The sequence below is a fragment of the Zonotrichia leucophrys genome, chromosome 14 (assembly GCF_028769735.1).
Source record: "Zonotrichia leucophrys gambelii isolate GWCS_2022_RI chromosome 14, RI_Zleu_2.0, whole genome shotgun sequence".
NCBI lineage: Eukaryota > Metazoa > Chordata > Aves > Passeriformes > Passerellidae > Zonotrichia > Zonotrichia leucophrys.
Genome location: NC_088184.1, coordinates 15825243 through 15851316, shown reverse-complemented (window position 1 = coordinate 15851316; position 26074 = coordinate 15825243). Strand labels below are relative to the sequence as shown.

Here is a 26074-nt window from a genome sequence, read left to right as displayed (position 1 = left end):
GCCCCCACAGGCCCCATGCATATATCCATGTGTGCACAGGGCATTTCAGCTCCTGAGCTCCCACAGTCCCCATTCATACATCCCACCGTGTGCACAGGGCATTTCAGCCCCTCTGAGCTCCCACCATGGAGCACACACAGTCCCCATCCATACATCCATGTGTGCACAGGGCATTTCAGCCTCTCTGAGCTCCCACAGTCCCCATCCATACATCCCACTGTGTGCACAGGGCATTTCAGCCCTGGAGCACACACAGTCCCCATCCATACATCCATGTGTGCAGGGGCATTTCAGCCGCTCTGAGCTCCCACAGTCCCCATGCATACATCCCACCGTGTGCACAGGGCATTTCAGCCCCTCTGAGCTCCCACCATGGAGCACACACAGCTCCCATCCACACATCCCACTGTGTGTACAAGGCATTTCAGCTCCTGAGCTCCCACAGTCCCCATCCACACATCCCACTGTGTGCACAGGGCATTTCAGCCCTGGAGCACACACAGCTCCCATCCATACATCCATTTGTGCACAGGGCATTTCAGCCCCTCTGAGCTCCCACCATGGAGCACACACAGCTCCCATCCATACATCCATGTGTGCACAGGGAATTTCAGCCCCTCTGAGCTCCCACCCGGCAGCACACAAGTGCAGGGCTCAGCACTGGGCTGTCTGCAGGGTCTGGGAAATTTGGGATAATGCACTGACTTGTCTGTATCCAACAGCTCAACTCCAAACACAGCACAAGGACATACTCTGCCATCCTAGGAGGAACACTACAACTGACAATTCTACAGTATTTTCAACAAATAGGAACTTGAATTATATTTATTTTTTCCTGGAAAACCTGGTTCAAAAGAACTGGGAAGGCACATGCTGTGCAGCTGCTGCACAAACAGATAAACTTTCCACTTAGCAACTAACAGACTGGCCTCTAGCTGTCCCAAGCTCTGTTCCCTCCTTTAATGACACGAGCTGGACCAAACCAGGCAGGTCAGAACCCCTGAAATCTGCAGGAATGCCACACGTGCATTTCTGACTGCAGTACCATGGTATTAAATTGCTGCTGGTACCAGAAACGTTGTTGTTAGCATCTTTCTCATTACTTTAATTCCCAATCCTGAACAGGAAAACCCCCAGCTCCACAAACTCCCTTGGAAGGTTCTTGTCATTTTACAGGAACACTGGGAGCTGCTTCAGCTGGTACAACAGCAATTTCTTCCTTAGATAAAACAACAGTTTGGAGCTGTCCAAACTACACTTAAACCAAGAAATACCCTCCCTTCCATCCCCAGCACTTAACCAGCTTCCTTTCTGAAAGAGGCACATAATTCTGAATTATTCAGAGATCCTATACTCTTGTATTTTATCTTCAGCTCATGCACAGAATAAATTATTTAAGACATTAACGTGATGGAAACTTGGAAACTAATGAAACATTAATTTGCATCCTGAACACAAGGAGGCAAAACTAGTGAAACAAGGCAAGAGACATGTGCAACACAAGCTTCGGATTTTGTTCCTATAGAAACTGTAGCAAAAAGTTGTGTATCTGCATCTCATGGTATCTTTTCTTCCACAGCACTGCCAGTTTATGTTTCTCTGACAACTCTAAATTCCTGCTGAACTTTATGAAATACCCTTTAAATAATTCCAACATCATAAAGTTGGAACTTAACACTTCCATCAGCGAATCTTTCTCTCAAGGCAGAAAAAAAATAATAATAACAAATGTTTAATTACTCTGTCCTTCAGAAGAAAGACATTTCCATTCCACATGAAGATTCCCACTTGGGAGCCTCCCAAGCAGAATTCCTGCCCTCCTGGTCCAGGGTATTTTTAGCCCTTTGCTTGTGATGCCAGTGCAGCCCAAGCACAGGGTCAAACGGGCACACTAAGTGTTTGTTATTACACAGCAAAGTGCTCAGACATGTTCTATCACTTCAGAGCAAACCCAGACATCTTCATAATTCTGTAAATCTGGTCTATGATCCCACAATCCTCATGGCAGGAGTTACAGAACAAAAGCAACCCTTAGCCTGTATTCAAACACAATTCCATGCACTGCTTGGAAACGGGCATGCTAAAAAACAAATGAAGAGTATTTATTAATTATAATAGTCTTCCAGCACTTTTATTTAATTTGTTTTATTTTAAATTGCTGCCCCGTGCCCAAAGACAAACCTGGAACTCCCAATGGATTTCAGTGGGAGCCCTGGTCAGCCAGAGGCAGCTCGGAGGATGGAGTGACACAGAGAGCAGCTCCCATCCCTGCCTGCAGCCCCAGGAGCGCTGCACAGCCTCCTGCAGCCCCTCTGCCTGCAGCAGCCCCTTTCCAAACCGAGCCCTCGGCAGGCAGGGCAGTGCCCCAGTGCAGCAGCACAGCTGCCCCCAGGAGCTCCCTCCTCTCAGCCTCCCACACCACAAACCCACCGCTCCTCCTCAGCCCAGGTGCTTTTCCCATGGCAGCACACCCACCAGAGCACCCACTGCACGCAGAAACGCCGGGCCAGCCCTGGGAATGGAGCTGCAGGGCTGGGAATGGAGCTGCAGCCTTGGGAATGGTGCTTGGGAATGGAGCTGCAGACTGGGAATGGTGCTTGGGAATGGAGCTGCGAATGGGAATGGAGCTGCACGGCTGGGAATGGAGCTGCAGACTGGGAATGGGCTTGGGAATGAGCTGCAGACTGGAATGAGCTGCACGGCTGGGAATGGAGCTGCAGGCTGGAATGGAGCTGCAGGCTGGAATGGAGCTGCAGAGCTGGGAATGGAGCTGCAACCCTGGGAATGGAGCTTGGAATGAGCTGCACAGCTGGGAATGGTGCTGCACGGCTGGGAATGGTGCTGCAGACTGGAATGGAGCTGCAGAGCTGGAATGGAGCTGCACAGCTGAGAATGGTGCTGCAGACTGGGAATGGAGCTGCAGACTGGGAATGGAGCTGCACGGCTGGGAATGGAGCTGCAGGGCTGGGAATGGAGCTGCAGACTGGAATGGAGTGGGAATGGTGCTGCACGGCTGGGAATGGAGCTGCACAGCTGGAATGAGCTGCACAGTGGGAATGGCGCTGCACAGCTGGAATGGCGCTGCACAGCTGGAATGGTGCTGCACAGCTGGGAATGGAGCTGCACAGCTGGGAATGGTGCTGCACGGCTGGGAATGGAGCTGCACAGCTGGGAATGGAGCTGCACAGCTGGGAATGGTGCTTGGGAATGGTGCTGCACAGCTGGGAATGGAGCTGCAGGGCTGGGAATGGAGCTGCAGAGCTGGGAATGGAGCTGCAGACTGGGAATGGAGCTGCACAGCTGGGAACAGTGCTGCACAGCTGGGAATGGAGCTGCAGGGCTGGGAATGGTGCTGCAGCCCTGGGAATGGAGCTGCACAGCTGGGAATGGAGCTGCACAGCTGGGAATGGAGCTGCACAGCTGGGAATGGTGCTGCACGGCTGGGAATGGAGCTGCACGGCTGGGAATGGAGCTGCAGACTGGGAATGGAGCTGCACGGCTGGGAATGGAGCTGCACGGCTGGGAATGGAGCTGCAGGCTGGGAATGGAGCTGCACGGCTGGGAATGGAGCTGCAGGGCTGGGAATGGAGCTGCACGGCTGGGAATGGAGCTGCAGAGCCCCAGGGCAGTGCCCTGAGCACAGCCTGCCTCTCCCCTCCCCAGCTGGGACGTTCCTCATCACCCACCCTGGCAAGGGGCACCAGTGTCCCTCCTGTTCCCAGCACAGTGTGCCCCTGCCAGCCCCCTGCCTCCCAGCTCCATCCCTTCCAGCAGGACTGGAGCATCAGCCACTGCCCCAGCAAGTGTTCAATTAAACCAGCATTCCCAGAAAACTTCAGCAAGCACTCCACATAGCCACCTCAGCAGTTACTGGGCACTTCCCAACCAACAGGAGAGGAGCTCCAGCTCAAGAGAAAGTGAAAAGAAGCTTTTTTCCCCTTTGCAGAAGCTGGTTGGGATGCAGAGCCCTACAAACCCCACAAACACCCAGGAAACCACAGTGCTCCCACTGAATATTGAAATTACAGCTCATGGGTACTGGCACCCTGATCATTCTGCAGGGTGAGCCCTTCATATGCAGGAGTAAAACTGGACACATTAATTACTGGACACATTAATTACTTGTCCATCAAGTGTTCCCAATCCCAGCTGCACTTAGGATATCTGTAAATTAAGTTTCCAACAGACCCATCCTATGCACAGTTATTCTGAAGTGTTGGTGCACTTTTCAATCAAAGCAAAAAGGGGAAGGAAAAAAGCAAGCAAGGGAAGGAACTTCAGGTGTATGTCTGTGCCTGGTGCTCTGTCAGTAAATAAGAATGGGAAACAGGAAGATCAGCAACTCCAATCCCTGGATAAACCCTGTGCTGATACTCTTCTAGACTTTTGTGGTCACTTTGAAAAAGTGCAGCTGAAATCTCAAGGGTCCCGTCTGTCACTTTTGGGAGGAGATTTCAGGTGAAACATTTGATTCAACATATTTAAAAGCCCAGAAATAATACACAGAGTAGAACTAACTGTAAAGTAACTTACCTTTGATTTTTTGTTCAATGGCCTAGAACAAGAAAAAAGAAGTGTCAGTGATTTTTGCAGATAAGAGAGAAACCACATATACACATACGACTTCATAAAGCAACATTAGCTTTTGACTTTCCTCTTTTTAAATGGTTTCAAGTTATTTAATTATCTACTTCAGAAGCCTCTCTCTAACCAACCCAGGCCTATTATTCCTTATGTTTAAAAAGCTGTTTAAATGTTATAGAAGACAAAATTAATTTGAAAGATAACTACATGAAACAGACCAAATTAAACTTGCAAATTAAGATGTTTTAAGTGAGTTAAAAACTGTGCCTGGAAGCAAAGAGCTGCTGCCACTTTTATTGCAGAACAGGGCAGGGAAGGGGGAGTGACCTGGAAATGGAAAAGAATAAGAGAGCAAATGCCAAAGCTTCAAGGCTTTCATTTGCAAGATTCATTGGTTACACCTGTACTGTGGCCAAGATGAGAGATCTATTTGAATAAAAGTTTATCACAGGATAAAATGCCTTGCCATGATGAGGATCTTATCAGTAAACAGGGATTCTGAAGTATTTACAAGCATTTCTCTGACGTTTCCACTCCTAGACATCTTTGCTGTCGATATTTTCTTTTTTATGAAATTGTTATTCCCTACTACAAATTCTCTCATGGCATGTTTCCATACTGAAGAGTAAGATATGTTAAAATAAGGATGCAGTTGAAAGCCACTGCCTTAAAATGGCACTTTTATTCTACTAGTAAATACATTAACACTGAGGTGCTACAAACCTGAGACTGCCTCAATTGACCATCAGGAAATAGAAGGGTCACCCCAGATGAAAATTTAGTTTTGTAAGAAACTACACAGAACCAATTACAATGCTCAATTATGTCAGTTACCTCTAAATAACTGACAGCACAGCTAAATTTAAGACATTAAATTAATAAGAGAACACTTGTTTTTACTAGTGATGAAACAAGTCACCTCCAAGCACAGGGGTTTATTCTCAGTGCTCCACATACCTTTTTTTGAGCAGCTTCCTTCTTCTTCTTGTCTTCTTTTCTCTTTTTCCTTTCTTCCATCAACTGTTCTTCCTCTTCTTGCACTAAATCCCTGAACCACACAGTTTGCAATTAACTCTCCCAAAATACAATCTGTACACACTTAGATTCATTTTAGAACAATTATTTCACAGTGACATAAAGGAACTGGGGAATTTTGCCTCTAATTGGATCCTATTTCTGCAGGGACTGTCACTGTCAGGGCAAGCCGCCAGTGACAGGACTTGCAGTGCAGATGTGGTGTCACGCTGCACGTAAGGAGCTCTTTCTCCCAAAGCTTACAGTGAACCTTGGACTTGCATTTGGTTCAAAAGCCAGCAAATCCAGATGTTGTTTGGTGTCCCCTGAATGCAGTGACTGAGCTGTGGCACATGGCAGCCAAAGCCACAAACCCCTGTGCTTCTGCCCCATCCCAAAGCCCTCTGCAGGAACCACCCCGGGCGGGCAGGGGCACTGCACAGCTGGCACAGCTGGCACAGCAGGGCCATTTCAGAGCTCCCTCTCCGAGAAACCGTAACTGGGCAAAAGTGAAACCAAAACTCGGAACGGTAATTAACGACACTCGTTCATTACCACAGCATTTCTGCCCAAACCTGAGCAGGAACAGCTCTGCCCAGCTCATGCTGCTTATAAACAGATTTCCAAAGGTTTTTGGAGAAAAAGAACTAACAGTGTCACCATGGGGCAGTGACTGCACGGTGTGTGTCTGCCTGGAAACACTGAGCTGGCTCTGTTTTAACCCCAAAGCACCCATAAACCTCCAGCTTTAAATAAGATAGTTTGATAGTTTGTCAGAAGCAATGCAAATTGAATGTATTAAACCACAAGATAGTCCACAGGTACTGAAACTTTCATTACTTTTCTCGATATATAAACAACCAGTTAATTCTACTTCTAACTCAGCTCAAGCCCCTTTCAAAGCGAGTGCAGGCATCAGCTTCCACTGACCAGATTCTGGCTTTTGAGATTTTCTAATAACAGAAAGCAAGTAGCAGCTACTTTTTTAAAGAAAGAAGGGCTTCTGATGTGCTAAGGTATGCAAAATAATTAGCCAGGAGTGTTATTTCTGAGAGCCCTGCACTGCCAGAGGAATCACAACCATCCAACACAATGTGGCTGTTTTGCATTTTATCACAGCTCCATCAGCTGGCTGAGAGATCCACCGAGGACATCTCACTGCAAAAGCAATCTTGCATTTACAATTAGGTCTCCAAAATGATTTCATGGACAACTAAGGGGTCAGACACCTAAGTGCAGAAACAATTCCAGTTCCATTTAGAGCAATCCCTCGTCCCTGTGCAAGCGTGAGGCAATGATTAACCTGCAGTGACATCCGTGCATTACAAAGGTGACTCCTCAGCCAGCTCTGTCCCGCCCTGAGCATTTGGAACCAGGGGGATGCTGGTGATGCTGACCCTCGGTTTGGGTAATGTGGGACAGTCCAAATTGTGACAGGCAATTTGAACTGGAGAGCAGCACCAGGTGTGGAGCAACACAGAGCGAAGCTCCTGGAGATGCCAGCCCCGTCCTGCCAGCCCCAGCTCGGGCACAGCCCCTTCCCCTCACAGCAGAACACTGCTTTGCTCCTTGGAACCCAGTGCTGGGCTGGGCCACAGCAGCTGCAACAACCTGGGCAGCCACCAGCACTTGTTTTGTGCAACAAATTTCAGCCTGTCACATGCCAAAACTGCATTAACTGAAAAATCATTCTGCTTTTAGAAGAAAGCTGTGGCACATTCAACAGCAAGCAGAATGCAAAGTAGTATTTTCACAGGAAAAAAAACCACCTCATCAATCCTGCTACAGTTAAATCAACACAATTACATTTCACTTTGGGAATACAGATGCTAACAACTAACATACCAATATCTCTGGAATGTTCTACCACAGCATCACTGGGTTTTTGTCACATAGGAACAACAGAACTCCTAAATTCTGACACTGTGTCAATTCAATTTTTATCTTTTCCAGACAAACAGATTTTAGATTACAAAGCAAACTTAGGAGACATAAAGCCCCCCCTACGATTAGGATCAGAACTCTAGGTATTCTCTAGATAAAAACCATCCACCTATAGTTCATTATGAGTTTTTAAGGGTATTAATTACCACTATAACATCAAATCTCAGAGCAAAACTAACCCAATTGGCACAACTAAGCAGCAACAGCAAAGCCCTTCCTGTCTCTGCCCTTCCCTGAAAACTGAACACTTCAAGTAAGACTGGCCTATTCACCATCCTCATACACAAACTTAAACCTGAGACAAAAATTCACATTTGCCTCCTAAGTCATCAGAGTCTCAAGCAGGACACCCGAATTTCCATTTCTGACAGCTGGAAGCATGAGTCTCCTTTATTCTCCCCAGCACAGAAATGCAGGGCCCTCTCACCAGCCAGCAGATGATGGGACTGCTGCCTCTGGCTCCAGCCTCTGCTGGAACACATCACAAGCTCCATTTCTGACACTGCTCCTTGAGGAGCAGAAGTGGAACATGGCATTTCCCATTTATGCCCTGGGCTCACAGCCCCCTGCTCCTGCAGACACACCAGCAGCAGCTCCACGGGAACCACCACAGCAACCCGGGCTCGTGGAAACCACACAGAGCCAGGAAATGAACAGGTTCACTGCTGGGCTTCCCCCACACCTGTAAATCCATGGACCCTGTGTGGCCAACATGAACAGGTTCACTGCTGGGCTTCCCCCTGCACCTGTAAATCCATGGATCCTGTGTGACCAACATGAACAGGTTCACTGCTGGGCTTCCCCCACACCTGTAAATCCATGGACCCTGTGTGACCAACATAAAGGTTCATTGTGGGCTTTCCCACACCTGTAATCCAACCCTTGTGTGCCAACATGAACAGGTTCTTGCTGGGCTTTCCCTACACCTGTAATCCAACCCTGTGTGGCCAACATGAACAGGTTCATTGCTGGGCTTCCCCCACACCTGTAAATCCATGGACCCTGTGTGGCCAACATGAACAGGTTCATTGCTGGGCTTTCCCCACACCTGTAAATCCATGGACCCTGTGTGGCCAACATGAACAGGTTCACTGCTGGGCTTCCCCACACATGTTAACCCATGGACCTTGTGGCCAACATGAACAGGTTCATTGCTGGGCTTTCCTCTACACCTGTAAATCCATGGACCCTGTGTGGCCAACATGAACAGGTTCACTGCTGGGCTTCCCCCACACCTGTAAATCCATGGACCTTGTGTGGCCAACATGAACAGGTTCCTTTGCTGGGCTTCCCCCTGCCCCTGGCAGGTTTAATCCATGGACCCTGTGTGGCCAACATAAAGAGGTTCCTTTGTGGGCTTTCCCCACACCTGTAAATCCATGGACCCTGTGTGGCCAACATGAACAGGTTCATTGCTGGGCTTTCCCCCACATGTTAACCCATGGATCCTGTGTGGCCAACATGAACAGGTTCATTGCTGGGCTTTCCCCACACATGTTAACCCATGGACCCTGTGTGGCCAACATGAACAGGTTCATTGCTGGGCTTTCCTCTACACCTGTAAATCCATGGACCCTGTGTGGCCAACATGAACAGGTTCATTGCTGGGCTTCCCCCTGCACCTGGCAGCTTTAACCCATGGATCCTGTGTGGCCAACATGAACAGGTTCACTGCTGGGCTTTCCTCTACACCTGTAAATCCATGGACCCTGTGTGACCAACATAAACAGGTTCCTTTGTGGGCTTCCCCCACACCTGTAAATCCATGGACCCTGTGTGACCAACATGAACAGGTTCATTGCTGGGCTTCCCCCTGCCCCTGGCAGCTTTAATCCATGGATCTTGTGTGACCAACATGAACAGGTTCATTGCTGGGCTTTCCTCTACACCTGTAAATCCATGGACCCTGTGTGCCAACATGAACAGGTTCATTGCTGGGCTTCCCCCTGCCCCTGGCAGCTTTAATCCATGGACCTCGTGTGGCCAAAGTGTTTGCAGCAGCACGCTGCCCATCAGCTGGCCCAGGAAGAGCAGGGACAGAGCATTCCATGGAAAAGGTGAATTTACAAACGGCTCTGTGATTCCCCATCACACACCCAGCCTCCACCAGAGCACAGCCTATGTCCTCCTCCTCCTCCTCCTGGGTAACGGGATTAGCTCGCTCAAGGTTAAACGGCCTTAGCAGAAATGCAAACCATATTTTTCAATTTAGATCAAGTGAAAATAAAACACCCCGGCAATAGGAAATCCACGTCGGAGACAGAACAAAGGCCTCCGGTTTCAACAGCTTAACTTGAAAGGTGCTTTATTTTCAAGTGAGGCAAAATGAAAATGGATCTTGATCTCAGGAGAGACTGCACATTTAATGGCTCTGAAGATGGGCAAGGAGAAGCTGCTGTTATCTGCATAAATTTAAGCAGACCGAGGGTCAGATAAATATTTACTGTTATTTATTTAACAGAAAATTTTTGTTCCAATTGTGTACTACCCCAGCACAATTCTTCTTTGTATACAGGGGGAAAAAATACCAACAAACTACTAAAATGCTTTCCTCAATTAAACTATTAAAAAAACTAAAAGAAACAAAACCAACTTTTTAGTCTTCTAAGACAGGTTATCAAGACAGCACAAGGCATTTTATTTTTGTATGGCCTGATTTGTTATTTGGCTTCTGAAGTGGAAAAAGGAAAAAGCTGTCATGTTCTAACTGCAAACATTTCAGGTAATATTTGTATCAAAACGTGCTTCACTTATTACTTTACTTCTTGAAAAAAAAGCACTATTAATGTTTAATTTCTAAAGCTCCAGCTTAGCACTGTAAAAATACCTGGGCTGAAACAGACATGGTTAACCTTTATTCTTGTGTTGCAGAAGAGCAAAATCGAGTTCACCCACATTTCCCCTGGCAGACAGGCTGAGGATGAAGTAATTAATGTTTGTGCAGCTTTGCTATCTTTGCTGTTACAATTTATCAAAGTGCAATATGTTTTGCCACAATAAAATCAAAATTCTATCCCCACACTGAGAAAATGATGGTTGCAAGAACTGTGAGCTCTCATCACTGGAGGGATGAACAGAGGTATGGAGCAAACACACAAGTAAGAATTAGAAGTGATTATACACAGCAGCTTCTGAAACCAGTGTAAAATTTCCAGTGATGGACATACTAAATTTTTTAAAAATAAATAAATAAATAAATCCTTTCTACCATTTTCTCTTCTTCTAGTTACAAATTAACTTGCAGTGCTACAGGTGGAACACTGCCAGGTAGCTACAGGTAAGTATCAGGCATTGAAAGATCTTTAACAGTTCTGCAAGGACAGCACCACGTGCTCAGCCTACAGCTGATCTTCTACACAGACTTTCAAATGCTCCTGAGACTGATAAATCTTCTGCATTCTGACCTACAAGCTCCCTCATCTCTCAATTTTTTGAAAAGACACAATTACATAAAGTTGCCAATGAACGTGATTTCTCAGGTTCTGTAAAAACCAACAGCTAGCTTTCCTACTCACCAGCATTCTACAAAAATCAATTATAAAATGTGTATTTCGATTAAAATGGGATCCTACCATCCTTTATCAATGCCATCCACAAAACAGCACACTACACCAAAGGAGCACTTGGAGTTTATGAAACACACACGAGTACTTTGAAGTTAACAAAATAATCCCAACAAACCCTGCCAGTGCCTCAGATGGAAAAGCTCTGGCACCTGAACCCACCCAGCGTGTTCCTGGGAGCACTGAGAGCCTCAGGCAGTGAGAACAAAACAAACCCACTCATTTCCAGACGTGTGTGTGTGTGTGTGTGTTCTTTCCAGCTATTAACAGAGAGGAGAGGTGCTGCCAAGCTAAAAACTGGGAAAAAATACTTCAATGAATAATTAATTAGAAAATGTGTATCAGCTACTTTCTTTTTTGCTTCTAAATACCTCAGGTCTTTAAATTTCCACCCTAAAGGTGAAGCGACAGACTCCTACCTACCACGTCTGCCATGCCAGTCACCTGGAATCCACTCAGCTTTCCCATTTCCCTAACACAGCTCATCAGAATGATACAGGGACTACAAATGGACCAGAATTCTGGAATATTGGGGTTGGCTGTGCCCTTGAGTTTCACCCAAGATGTTTGCTGCTACGCAAGCAGACAAAAGACAGATCTCCTTCCCGAGAAGTTTATCATCCAGCCACGCAGGACTCCAGCAGCAGCCATAAACAATCCCTATCTTCCTGTAACAAATGAGGAACCAGGAAGGCAGATTAAACTGCTCCTCCACAGTCAGCTGCTCGAGCCCAGCAGCAACCTGCCCCTCTCAGGCTGCTGCAGTGCTGCTGCTGCAGTGCTGCTGCTGCACAGGGGCTGCTGCTGCACCCCTGGAGCACCAAAGGGACCCCACGGGCACACCTGGCAGCCCTGCACAGCCTCAAGGGTGTCTGTGGAACAGGAAAGGGATGTGTCATTTACCCAAGTGTCTGTAAAGGTCCTGAAAGCATGAACAGAATGTTTTCTCTGCAATGAACTCTTCCCTTTGCACAGCACATATCTCTCCATATGAAGTTTATCAGGAAAAAGACCCACCCCCAGAAACCCAACAGAAAATCAAATGCTTACACATCAACAGAAACAACTACATTTCTCCCTGGTTTATATGTCTCTATCACTGGGCCAGCTCTATGTTTTCCCTGCAGCAGATAAGAAAAATATCACAGAAATATGGCAGTTATTATTACATGAAAGCACAAAAATCAGTTGTACAGGGATAAGTTTACAGAGCACATGGATGGAAGCTAGGGGTGAGAAGCTTGCTCTCCCAGCACATGGCCAGTCTGCAGCCAAGGTGGGCAGAACCACAGGTGAATGGAAGCAATGGAGACTCTTCCCTATGGTTTGCATGCTTGTGAAGCAACAGCCAAAGCCCTGGGTTTGGGAACATGATTGTCAATGTATTTCAGATATTTACCTTCTCTCAGTTCCACATAAATGAGGCAGGAAAGCCCTGTTTACCAAACAGAATTGAAAAGTTATTCCTTAAATCAGAAGAACTAAATGGTGATTTGTAGCAGTCCTGATTTTAACCAAATTTAACTCTTAGATTTCCCCAGGTAAGAGCAGACACTCTTGCTGTGGCTGATCAGGTGACATTTAATCGGTAACATGATGCCACAACAGAGTGTGGATGGATTTATTTAATCACTGTCGCCAGTCATGCACTAAGCTGATTTTTGACACCAGGAATATTTGCACAGCACCAGGCATATATGAATTTTAGAGAGAACACAGGAAATGAGGACTCTTTTCCAAAAGGCCAGACAAGCCAAATGCTAATCCTGAGTGTGAAACAGGAATCACTCCAATGGGATAAGCAAGCTGCACTGAACGCTGTAATACTTTCCTATCACAAACCCACAGTCTAGGCCAATATTCCCAGCAAGATTAAAAAGTGTATTTGCTACCCATTAATTTATAAGCATAAACTCCAGAAGTGACTTCAGAACACAAAACAAAGCCAACATCCCGTGGAGTTCACAGTCTACATCCACACTGTGAAATCTGAGATTAACATAAACTCTAGCACAGGTCTGTGTACCTTGCCAGGAAAGGATATTTGCTCTTTTACAGTTCCACTAGGTCACTGCAAATTTAATAAGCCAGTAAATAATGACATTGGAGGAAGAACGAGGGCTATCTGCTGAGCTCTACCCCTGTAAAACAATTAATCAGGTCTACCCAGCGCAGGCATGCCATGGTTTATCAGCTGTGTGCTCACACAACGAGAGCTCCCTGGCTAAACATAAACCAGCCGGGGCATTAATGTGAACTTCAAACCAGTTCAGAACCTTTTAAATGAATAAAACATACTCCTCTGTGTCAGAGAGGCACGGGACCCGTTCCATAGCAGAATTTACTCTCCAAGCACCGAATTTTGGAAGCGCTGTGGTTTCCTTTCACTTCCCCTCACTCTCGGCACCGCCTGCCAGCATGACAAGATCTCTGCTAAGGTCATAAAAACGTGAAGATCTCCTGACTTACTATGACTGGCACCAAGTAGTGCTCTGAACTCAGCACTCTGTCACTCTGAATAACAGTTCTGAAATCACTTCTGGCACGGCGACTGCAGCGAGTCCCTGAACGCTGTGGGTCAACAGCAGCGTGCCAAAGGCACCCCAAATATTCCCTGCGTTTCAACAACAACGTGGGGAAAATCATTCACTGATTACACATCATCAAGTGTATTAGCAAAATAAAAAAACCAAAAGGAAGACACGCACTGAGAGCAGGGGGGAGCAAAGCAGTTTTCAGATTCCACAGCCCAATCACAGCTCACCCTGGAAGCTGGAGACTGCTCGGGCTCAGGAGAGAGGGAAAAAAGCAGGGCACCAAACCTGAGATTCTATCTGCTATACTCAGGGTTCAGGCACATCTCAAACGGCCCCAGTGGAAATCCCTTTAACGGATCACTAGCAAAAGGCCTTTAAAGGTCTAACTGAAAAAGAACCCAAAAAGGAAGCAGGACAGAAGTTGAAAACAAAGAATGTAACCCATAGAGCGGATACTTGTGGGAGTCACCTGACCAAAACCAAACGGTGCAGAAGAAACAACTGCTTAAACACAAAGAGATACACCTTAAGGCACAGAATTCTTCCCTCAACGTGACCCTGAACTCCCGAGTTAAGGAGTTAACTCCCCAGCCCATTCAGCTAATCTCTCATTCTGAAAACTACACGTAAACAGGAAATTCACCAGGTAACTCTTCATGGCAAAAGAGGCACAGGCAGTAGTTATATGGCAACATAGAGTTTAATCCAGTTCTTGCCACAACTGTCTTTCCTCCAAACAATATTTGGCTGAAGTGTATAAAAGAACCCCAAACTCTTCATTCATTTTCCAGTTATTCTTAGGTACTACAACTTAGTGCAAAAAAGTTATTTTTCTCTTCAAAAACCTCCCCTATTAAATAAAATGTATTAAACATCTGAAGTAGTTAAACAAACAAAAAAAAAAAACAGCTAAAAAGGTGTTTAGCCTACAGAATTAACTAAGCTTGCAATAGACAGCGTTTTCAAACGCTGTCTATTTCCCCGTGCAATTGACAGCGTTTTCAAATTCAGATTTTTTTTTTATCCTTACAATTAACAAGAGATTAAAGCTCCCGATAAAGCCCACAACTACTCCTAGCCCTAGGCCACCTTTCCATCTAAATAGTGGGAGGGAATTTAAATGAGTCTCTTACCTGCTTAGTTTTCTTTCGACTTCTTTGGTAGCTTTAGCTTCCAATTCTCTGCAACAGAAAGCGGTATTGGTTTCCATGTCAACAGCAATGCAGCAGGAAAATAAAGCCGGTGCGGGTCAGGATGCACAGGGAGCTCAGGTGGGCTGGTCAGGAGGGATGGGGAGAGCAGGCACGGGCGGCGGCGTCCCCGGGGCGGGCGAGGGCAGCGGGCGGGCCGTGCCCGAGCCAGCCCTGCCCGTGCCAGCCCGGTGTGTCCCGGCACCATCCCTGCGCCCGCAGCGGCCACCGGAGCCCATCCGCACCCCGGCGCCCCGCACCCATCCCCGCGCCCTGCCCGCACTCCGCCGTCTCAAGGACTTTAAGGAAAACGATTCTGCTGCATCACTTCAGCCGCCAGCGCGCTCCGAGCGCGGCACCGGTTCGCTCCGAGCGCGGCACCGGGATGCTCCGTGCCGCTCCGGTTCGCTCCGTGCCGCACCGGCGGCCCCGGGCGCTGCCGGCCCCGCAGAGCCAACTCGGAGCCGGAGCGGGCACGGCTCGGCCCGGGCGGGGGCACCGGCACACCCCGCTCCGGGCGGGCGCCGCGGCCCCTCCGGGCGGCCCCTCGGCCGGCGGCGCTGCCGCGGGAGCCCGAGCCCGATCGCGTCCGCCGCGGCTCCGCGGGGCTGCCCCGCCGCCCGGCCCTTCCCCGCCCGGCCCGGCGCCGCCCGCCCCGGTACCTCATGTATGTAAAGTGCTCGGAGTCCGTCCCGGAGGCTGCGGCGCGGGCCCGGCGCGGCCGGCGGCTCTAGGCGGGCTGAGCCCGGCGCTGCGGAGCGGGAGGGCCCGGCAGCTGCAGCCGCAGCTCCGCCGCCATTTCCTGCCGCCGCCGCCCGCCCGCCCCGCGCGCAGGAAGCGAACCCGCCCCGGCCGCGCTTCCGGGGCGCCCGCACGGGGGGAGCGGGGCCGGGAGCGGGGGAGCGGAACGGGGGGAGCAGGAAGGGGGAACGGGACAGGAACGGGGAGAGCGGGGCCGGGACGGGGGAACGGGACAGGAACGGGGGGAGCGGGGCCGGGACGGGGGAACGGGACAGGAACGGGGGGAACGGGACGGACACGGGGAGACGGGGCGGGAGCGGGGCAACGGGGAGATCAGGGCCGGGAGTGGGATCCCGGCACGGAGGGAGCGGACAGGGACAGGGAACGGGGCATGGAGCGGGCTCCCGAGCCCGTCCCGGGCCGCTCCTCGGGGCTGGGAGCCCGGGAGCCTCGGGCCGGGTCCCGTCCGGGTCACGGAGTCACGGAATCATCACTTCGGCTGTGCCAGGGCAGTTTGGGGTCAGTTTTGGGGAAAGGTTTTCCCCCCGAGGGTGCTGGCACTGCCCAGATCCCCGGGATGGGCACGGCCCGAGGCTGCCGGAGCTCCGGGAGCCTTTGGCCAGGGATGCTCAGGGGGGATTGTTGGGGTGTCCTCTGCACAGCCGAGAGCTGGGCTGGGTGATGCCTGACGGTCCCTTCCAGCTCAGGAGATTCTGTGATCAAGGCTGGAGGAGATCTTTACTTCAGCAGCACTGCCACCGTAACCCCTAAACCCCAAAACAGCATCACCCAGTGCCAGATCAGACGCCTCTCAAACACTCCCAGGGATGGGGTCTCCACCACCTCCCTGGGCAGCCCTTCCAAAGCCTGAGCACCTGAAATGTGAAAAATCAATTTCTAATGTCTAATCTGAGCCTCCCGTGTCTCAGCTTAAGGCCGCGTCCTCTTGTCCTCCCTCTGCAGCATGGCAGAGGAGATGAGCCCCACCTCACTACGCCCTCCTGGCTGGGGATTTTGGGGAGCAATGAGGTCCCACACGTGGATGCAGCCTTTATTTATCCCAGTGACACACAGGAATTCCAGGCACTCTCAGCAGAACACAGTGGTTCCCCAGGCGATGCAGGACAAGGCACGGATGGGCAGAACATCCATTTCCATGTGTGTTTCCCTGTGTGGGGCAGCTACCCCAGGGTGCTGCTGCTGTGCCAGCTCTATGCCGAGCTTGGGGCATCAATTACTGGCACATAAAAGGAGTTAATGTCTAAATAACCACGCAGACATTCCTGTAAACCTTCCACTGACTGTTGGGTTGAGGGAGGGAATAGAAGAGTCCCAGCACTGGCAAACTTGGTGAGAGATCGATATATGTGAACATGGAGCTTAATCCAAAACACACAGAGATACTTCAAATACAGGAAATTAGGAGTGAGGAGTACGTGATCCACACTCTGTTACTGGACTAGGCTTCAATAACAATATCACAGGAGTTAGTAACATCAAACCAGTCAAAGGACTGATAATGGGTTGGAATTGGGAGCGGTAATGTCAGGAACACACAAAACCGAGAGTGGACCGAGTAATTCCCAGTAAATGCTTCTGCAGCTGACAAGCACTCCCATCAAGGTTTTGTTGCCATGGGGAAGTTCTTGCTCTCTCCTGACCCCAGCTGCACATTGGCACCAGCATTTTCCAGCCCAGTTTTTGGCCTTTGCTGTTTTTACCAATGCTGGTGAGAAAAGGAATGCTGTTTGATTCCACTGTGAGACAAACGGGTGCCCTGGGCACAGGAGCCATTGTCCCAGGAAATCTGCTGCAGCATCCCCTGTCCTTCTGCCAGCATGAGCGAAGCACAGTGATTTCCAGCTGAAGAAGATCCTCCAGTATGAGAGGCAAGGTTTATGACAATGAGAGTGGTCAGTGAATGTATTTTTGTCCTTAGAGGCTCAGCACTTGCATCGCTGTGAGCTGAACAGGCACAGCCGTAAAGTGGCAGTTTGAAATCAGTTCCTCGGTGCCTCGTAACAACTTGTAAGTTAATTTGGTCTTGTTTATTTTTCTTCATATGAAAAAGTTTGGACTGTCATGTAATTGTGTGTAACTGAAAGCCATTATTTCCTGAAGTGTGACTCAGCTCTCTCTCGCTGCTCCATTCACAGCAGCCCTGTTTCATGTCTCTTTGGAGGCACTACACGTGGTGTAGGAGGGCTGCTGTTAAGTCTGTCCTCAGTTGGGAAGGCTGATGAATTCATTATGTACTCCTGTTATGTCAGTTTGTTAACTGTATTGTGCCACTGTCAATAAAATTCATAGTCAAGGTCTGGAGCTTGCTTTATTATTTTAGATTGTTCTCTGGTGTTATTTATGCACGTGTTCCTAGCAACTAGACCGCTGCAGCAGTGCCTTTCTTTCTGCATGCAAGAGCTGCAGCTGGGTCCACACCGGCAGCAAAGCCTCTGCAGGAACCACCCCTCCACCACTGACCCCATCATCTCCTCCTTGCATCACCTCACGATCTTACCCCTCACAAGCAGCACTTTGCTCAGCTGAGTTCTGACATGTGTGAAATCCACACTGGTGAATTCCTAGAAGGACTAGGGAAATTCAGGAATCTTCAAATAGGAAGAATGTTTTCTTCTAGAAGGAGCAGCAGATTGAGCTTCAGCCAGGCAGCAGCCCATCATCCAAAGCAGGGGCAGTGGGTGCTGGCTGGCAGCAGCACTCAGGTGTTAACCACTCCTGGTCTTAGCCTTAATATGTGCTGAGCGTGGAGTTATTTGGGAACTGGGGTGCTGGAGGACCTTCTCTCCTGCTTACCACAGTTCTTTGGTTCATTCTTTGTCCCTTGGTGCTCTCTGAGGCTTGGACCTCTGGACTTCTTTGCCAAGGACTCAAATTCTGATTCTTCCAGCAAAGGGACAGCAAAACACCTCTGTGCTTAAAATGATGTTCATAACCACCTGGCTTTGGAGCTGCTTCCAGCTGAAGGGTAGATAAATCTGTGTAATCTTCCCATCTGTGGAAAGTCAGGGCTTCTCTTCCTCATGGGCCCCCTGCCCCAGGACCGCTGTGCTCCTGGGTGGGAAGGAGCACTCTGGGCAGCGTGTGCAGGGAGGAACCAGCTCGTGTCCCTGCGATGCTGCCTCCTCACGCTGGCACTGCTGTCCTGCCCTGCGTGGGTTTGCACGGCTCTGCAGCACTCTGCTCACACATGGCATCAGAAACCAGGAATCCTGGAAGCAGCTCCTCAAGGGCAAACAGCAGGCCTGCGCTCAGGGCTGGACCCGTGCAGTTACACTTTCACCACTGGGCAAACATGCCCTCCTGGGCACTGATCCCCAAATACCCTCTCCCAGCAACAGCAGCCACCACCTGCACCCTGCCAGCCTGGCACACCTCCCCATTCGCTGCTTAATTAGGATTTTCATATCATCAGAGCAAGGGAACGAACTGCAGCAGGCAGGGAAATGCACTGGCTGAAAACAGTTAAAGAGGAGCTGGCGCCATTTCAGCGTTCCCATCCCCTCCGCCCTTCCCCGTCAGCTGCAGTTCGCTCTCAAGGCAAAGGGAGCCGACATGTTAGAAAATGCTTTCTGCCTCATGTCTGGGGAAAGCAGAGCTGGGGCTGTCTCAGGAGGAGCTCGGGCCTGGGGACGTGGAGAATTTGCCATCAATAACTCGCAGCCGCTCGCTCCATTCAGCATCGTCACACCGAGCGGAGCCGCTGTCCCCGGCAAAACAGATTGTTTGCAAAATTGCTCTCGACTTAAATAATCTAAATGAGCTGATTTGACAGACAAGGGAAAACAGTTTCCTCGTCAGTGTGGTGGCTCTGTGTTCCTCTGCAAGGAGGCTCCTTTCTTCTCCACTGTAGACGCTTTCTTTAAGGATTTAAAAATAGCCCAGGCGACGGCAAGAGGTGGCAACATAAAGGTACTGAACAGGCAGCACTTCCTGATGAAACAATCCCTGCCCCAGAGCCTGTCAGCGCAGTCAGCTGGGCTGTGTGCTACAGCGAACATCTGGGGCTCTGAGGATCCTTAATTAGGAGAAAAACCCACAAATTACATAACTGGAAGTCGGTAGCAGAAAGTGCTGGGCTTGCCTTCCAACCAGCCCTGGAAGCAGCTGGAAGCAGACCTGGAAAGGAGGAACAGCACCCCGTGCTGAGGCTGGGGCTTGCCCAGAGGGGTCTGTTTCCCTGGCTGCAGCAGCAGCAAACAGCCAAGGGGTCTGTGCCCTGGAGAACATTCCCTGCCTTCCCTCCAGGCCCATGCCTTGGCAGCACTCAGAGCAGGGCAGGGCAGGCACTTGGGGTTATTAAATGAGGATTTAATCCTGCCCTTTAAATCAGCAAAAAAATTATCAAAGATGAAGGATTTCCCTGTGTTTTAAAGCCAGCCCAACTTGCATTCCCTGATCTGCCTGTGGGCAGGCTGCCAACTGCAAAATGGAATCGCTGAGCCTGGATTTCGCTCTGCATCCAGCCAATTACGGCAGCCCCGCGTCCCCTGCTCGGGAGTGGTGCAGTACGAGAGACTGACAAGATCCAATCTTTATTTATTTACCAGGGCTGCATTGCACTTCCAAGGGAATCTCAGTGCTGGGCTCACTGCAGCCCTGCCCAGGTCCCCATGCCCTGCACTGCCCAGGTGCCAGTGAGCAGGGCCCAGCCCAAACCCCTCGTGGGGCTGCTGGGGTGTCCCCAGCCCCAAAGGTGCCCCTGGAGGTGCTGCCACAGCAGTGGGTCCAGCCCTGGAGCATCACCTGCCCTGTGGGTGGCTCAGCCAATTTGCCCACGTGAATTCTGCTGGCTCGGCACGTGCTGGACTCCCTTCCACAGCCACGGCTCTTTCTAGCTCATTTCTAGGTTTCTGCTAATCAAAAACACAATTTCAAAAAATAGTGGGGCATTTTTGGAGAGCTCACAGAGCTACAATCAGCCAGAAGATAGAGATGATGCATGCATGGAGAAGGGTTTCCCCTCCTGTTTGTGCCCCCCAGTCTCAGCTGCTTGTGATGGCTCATGCAAACACTGATGATGTTCACAGAGGAAACGGCTTCCCCTGCCCTCAGCCCAGCTACACCCACGGCAGAGCTCACCCATCCTCCGGGACTGATCTCGGCTGGTGAATCGGTGAGAGAGACGGGAGCGGCTTCTCCAGAGGAAGCGCCAGAGCCCCGGGAGAGGAGCGGGAGCGCCCGGAGCCCGGCAGGGGCCGGTTCGGCGGGGCCGGGCAGGGACTGGGGCCGGGCAGAGATCAGAGCCCACCTGCCCCGGGCTGCACCTCCTGTTCACACTCACCTGCCCCAGGCTGCACCCCCTGCTCATGGCTGGGCATTGCTCACCTGCCCCGGGCTGCGCCTCCTGTTCACACTCACCTGCCCCGGGCTGCACCCCCTGCTCTGTGCCCTGTCCCACACCGAGCCCTTCCTGATCAATGCCCATCAATCGCCTCACTCACACCTGCCCTCTCTCAGCACGGAGCCACATTAACAGATTTCACCTGTTTCCTTGCACTTCTCACTGAAACGGCACAAACAATCCCCGCTCTGTCGCAGACCAGCTCTTTTTGTGCCAGCAATATGCTCCGGTTCAGGCTTCAGAGAGCGATCAGTCTGCTGAGTTTCCTAATTATGGAGAATAAAATGGGGCCAGGACACACTTTATCGAGCAGCACCACAGACCACAGCAAGAGCTCTGGCACTCTTTACCTCCTGGGACTGTCTCCAGGTGGGGAAGTGTCCTCATGCAAAGTCATGGCAGTGCTGCCAGGGTGGCTCCTCCAGCCTCTGCCGTGCCTGGGCCGCAGCTGGTACCTGCCCTGCTCTGTCTGTGGGACCCTGAAATCCTGAGCTCCTGATTCTCCCAGTGCTCCCAGCACTCCCAGTTGCAGGCACAGCAGTGGTTACATCTCACCGCAACCGTGCAGTGAATCGCTGAGGAGAGTGTCCGAGGTTCAGCACTATGAGAGGTCCCTCCAGAGATTCCTTGGAGATCAGCTCCTCTGGGTGCCCACTCCAGCTGCAGCCCTGCTGGGCACGTTCAGGCTCTGAGTGATGTGGCCCAAGGCTGAAGGGGTTCCAGTCCCAGCAGGACAGGACACATTGCTGGATAAACTGCCCTCAGCTGCTGCCCAGGATGGGCTGCCCAGCTCCTGCTGCCCTCCCAGACTCCTGTTTCAGGGCACAGCTTCTCCTGGGGACTTTTGTTCTGGGCAAGGCAGGCACACAGCTGCTGCTTCTGCCCTTAACAAAGTATTCCCCGTTCTCCCATTTTCCTCTCATTTCCCTCCTGCCTCACTCCATGCTCTGAGGGTTGTAGGGATGCCCTGGGGAGCACCAGCACCTCGGCAATGACACTTCACAGCCCCCATTTGTGTCCCCTCCTGGCTGCCTCCCGTGCCCTGGGGAAGATCCACGGGGACCTGAGTGCCTGCAAACCAGAGCCCCACAAACCCTCAATAATACACCTGTGGATGCATGCACATACCTGTGCATCCATCTCTGCACACCTGAGCAGGTGTGTAACACCTTCCCTTGAACTCCCTGCCAGGATGGATACTACAATTAATGGATTGCACTGCCCAGCAGGCCGGCCCTGCCCTGCCTCTGGCACAGCTGGCAGTCACACGGGAGACGGGCAGCAAGCTGGCCAGGATCCCAGCTCTGGGCTGGAGCTCACTCCAGCACTTTCCTCTGCCGGGGACTGGAATCTTCACTCCTGTCTCAGTTCAGCAGGTCCGGCTGCCCGAGCCTCCAGGACAGGGCTGTGCTGAAAATGGCACATCCGACCGTGAAAGGGATGCCAGCCGTGCCTGGGGAGGGGGACAGGGGGGAACCGCCCGTCCTCGCTGGCTCTGCCCGTCCTGCTGCCCTCTGCCCGGCGCTGTGCCCGCACCGGCCCCGCTGGGGGAGGAAACGCCGCGTTCCCGCCCGGATTGGATGCCACGGATTTCTGAGCAGCTACTGCACCGATAAAACAAAGGCTGCTTTGAAATGGATGCCTGGGCTGGCCGGCTGCCAGCGCCGGGCGGGAGACAAAGGCTGCGAGCACAAACGCAGCGCTGGAAGCGGCGAGCCGAGGATGCTCTGCGGCAGGAGAGCGCTGCGGTCGCCATGGAGACACGGCCAGGAGGGGAGGGAAGCACCGCACCGGGATGGACCGGGAGCCCCGGGAGCCCCGGAGCCGAGAGGGACCGCAGGGAGAGCGCCTGAGCCCTGCAGAGGGGCTGGGACAGGAGCTGGCTCTGTGTCACCCCAGGGAGCCGGCCTGACAAGGGGCACGAATGGCATCTGCCAGGCAGGCAGAGAAAATGAGGGGGGATCCATGGGGGAATTCCCTTTCCCCCTTATTTCATCGATGCAAAAGCTGTCTGGGGGAAATATTGCTTTAGTGAGTTCCTGCAGGAGGCACAAACCCCTGGGCTGGCCTGGGCAAGGACACAGACAGAGAACAGGAAAATCTGTCCCACCCTTCCATACAGCCCCCGTGGCTGTGCAGGGCACACAGGGAGTGGGAAGCAAAGCATCGTTTTTAGCCAAGGGAGACACTCAGGTGCTGCCACAGTGAGGGCTGTGTAAACAGCCAGAGAGACAGATTAGACACAGCAGAGCTCGCTGTCAGCACACACAAATAATGAATGCAGGGTAAGAATCCCCAGGGAGGCACTGTTCTAATAAATGACATTTAGATCTATAGCTTTAACAAGTCGTCCCAAGCCATCACATTGTGAGTTAGGGAAAGGGAACCCATAACCTGCCCTCACTTCTGGAGAGGGTCAGGGAGGCAGGAATACAGCTGTGAGGAAGGTGATGGGGACACTTTCTGTGCCTGCAGATTGACCACCAGAATCCCCTGTCGGTGATAAAAATCACCCGTGAGTTTTCAATACTGAATTGTGAATGCTCCCCCAGCCAGCCCCAGGGCTCTGCAGCGCAGGGAGGAGCAGCAGCAAAGCCCAGCCCAGTGCGTGCCCAGGGAGCTGCACTGGAGCCCTCCTGGCAGGCTGGCACCCTCGGGTGGGTGTTTCTCCATGGGAGCCAAGCCCTGCAGAGTCCTGGGTGTCCCCACCCATCCCAGAGGGGGCTGTGACTGCCACAGAGCCCTGTCCCCACCAATCAATTACCCAGCACCTGCTCCTGCCCTCTCAGCAGCAGCTTGTCATCAGCCATCCCCGGGACTCACTTGTTCTTGTGAGCAACTACAACTTAATTTATCTTATTTTAATTAAAGCCCCAAAAAAAATGCAATAGCCTTTGATTTCTCTCTTTGCTTTGCAGGCGGAAAAAAAGCCAGAAGGATAAAGGGAGAGGCAAGAGAGAAAAGGCTTTGAGACAAACACACACCCGCTCTGTTGGCTTTTATTTCATGTGTAGCCCTTTCCTTAAAAGAAATAATTATGTTTCAAAACCTCCTTTCCCCGTTCTGAGCACTGCCTCTTTCCACATTAACGCTATTTGCATGCGCCATCTCCTCCCACCCTTCAATAATTTAAACCTTCATTTTTTATTCACTCAGTTGTCAGATTCATTTACATATCATATCTCTATATTTAACACTGACTTTGCTCCCTTGTTTTGTTTTTAAACAGGAAATAGATTTCCCTTCTAATTTAGCCAGGTCTGGGGCAGGGCTGGCTGGGGGGTCAGGAGGTGCAGTGGGGCTGGAGGGTGCTGGGGTCTCCTTTGGGGGCTGCAGCAGTGCTGGGCAGCCCCATGGCCAAGCCCTCACCTCCATCAGCTCCAGGGAGCTCAAATGTGGCCTCCTCCCATGGCCTCATCCTCCTCATCCTCTCCCACGCCCATGGAGAGATCCCTCCATCTGGGGAGGGTTTGCCCGGGGTGGGGAGCTCTGCCAAGGATGCTCCAGGGCCCGCTGGTGGTTTAAAAGGCCCGAGGGTTTGGTGGCAGCTGCCCCTGGGTGGGCACCGATGGCTCCTCTGGCGCATTCCCAGCCAGCCCAGCACGTTCTGCCTCTCCCAGTCTGCCAGCACCAACCTGCAGTGAACTGCACTTTGCCAGGTTCAAAATAAACTCTTGTTTTAAGAGGAAATGCCTTTCCATGCTCCCAGGAACACGTTTGCAGTCCTGGATGGGAGATTTCCGAGGGATTTTAGTTGGAATTGTCCTTCTCACCTGTCCCTGCCTGGTGGGAGGGGCAGCAGGATGGGCTCAGCACCAGCTCCCCACTATAATGCTTAAATTAACAGGGAAGTTTTGGTAAATTGAAGAATAATTTTCTCTTGGGAACCGATCATTAAATTACAGCATACTAATGAAAATTTACAGCATCTGGAGGGAGGCTGGAGGGAGGGGCAGGGGAGCACTTTGTCGGTGCTTTCCCTTTTTCCCTGGCTGCAGCCAGCAGCGGGAGCTGCCACGGCCCAGCCCGGGGAGACGGACACGTCCCGGGGGTCTGAGGGATGGCACCGACCATGGGGGAAGGTGCAGGGAGGGCAGAGCAGCCCCCGAGACCCCAAGAGGGGTGGCAGCAGGGGATGAGACCCCTCCATCCTCCGTGTCAGTGCTGTGGGCTCGGCTCCTCCATCCTCCCTGCCCAGCTCAGCTCCTCCATCCTCCCTGCACAGCTCAGCTCCTCCATCCTCCCTGCCCAGCTCAGCTCCATCCTCCCTGCCCATCTCAGCTCCTCCATCCTCCCTGCCCAGCTCCATCCTCCATCCTCCCTGCCCAGCTCAGCTCCTCCATCCTCCCTGCACAGCTCAGCTCCATCCTCCCTGCACAGCTCCATCCTCCATCCTCCCTGCACAGCTCAGCTCCTCCATCCTCCCTGCCCATCTCAGCTCCTCCATCCTCCCTGGCCAGCTTGGCTGCTCCATCCTCCCTGCACAGCTCCATCCTCCATCCTCCCTGCCCAGCTCCATCCTCCATCCTCCCTGCCCAGCTCCATCCTCCATCCTCCCTGCCCTGCTCAGCTCCTCCATCCTCCCTGCCCAGCTCCATCCTCCATCCTCCCTGCCCAGCTCAGCTCCTCCATCCTCCCTGCCCAGCTCGGCTCCTCCATCCTCCCTGCCCATCTCAGCTCCTCCATCCTCCCTGCCCAGCTTGGCTCCTCCATCCTCCCTGCCCAGTTCGGCTCCTCCATCCTCCCTGCCCAGCTCGGCTCCGGGCTCTGCCGAGTCTCTGCACAGGGCTCAGTGCCCCCGCCGTGCCCATTCCCTGCCCAGGGCCGGTGCCAGCCGTGCCCATCGCCCTGGCAACGCTGCTCAGCAGCTGGGCAGGGAGCAGCAGCCGCTCTCGGCCGTGTTTTTCCAGTCCAGCTCAATTTCCTCAGAGCCACGAGGCTCGATAGCTCCGGGGGGCAGAGGCAGGAGCTGCCTTTGGGGAGGGGGCGCTGGGGAGAGCTGTGTCTGGGGGGCTCAGAGTGAGGAAATGCAGATTTTTTATTGCTTTGGCCGTACATAATTTAAATATTCAAACTGTTCTGGAATTCATTGAATTATACATGAATTTCCCAGGCAGCATTTTTGTAAATCTTGAAAGG

At 51.5% G+C, this 26074-nt stretch overlaps 1 protein-coding gene across 10 annotated transcripts in view; it reads right to left on the bottom strand.

Annotated features, from left to right (window-relative positions):
- The window catches only part of TNRC6A (trinucleotide repeat containing adaptor 6A), a 69492-nt gene that overhangs the window by 30248 nt on the left and 13170 nt on the right, over nucleotides 1-26074 (bottom strand). For 7 of the 10 annotated variants that reach the window (XM_064725769.1, XM_064725770.1, XM_064725775.1 and 4 more), the window contains exons 1-5: nucleotides 15495-15626; nucleotides 14776-14823; nucleotides 12505-12540; nucleotides 5542-5632; nucleotides 4534-4555 (exon numbers count right to left, since the gene is read on the bottom strand). In XM_064725769.1, the coding sequence (XP_064581839.1) occupies nucleotides 4534-4555; nucleotides 5542-5632; nucleotides 12505-12540; nucleotides 14776-14823; nucleotides 15495-15499 (202 nt within the window). In that variant the 5' untranslated portion in view covers nucleotides 15500-15626. Of the gene's footprint in view, nucleotides 1-4533; nucleotides 4556-5541; nucleotides 5633-12504; nucleotides 12541-14775; nucleotides 14824-15494; nucleotides 15627-26074 lie in introns of those variants that run through there. The other 3 variants (XM_064725771.1, XM_064725773.1, XM_064725774.1) reach the window with 2 other exon arrangements.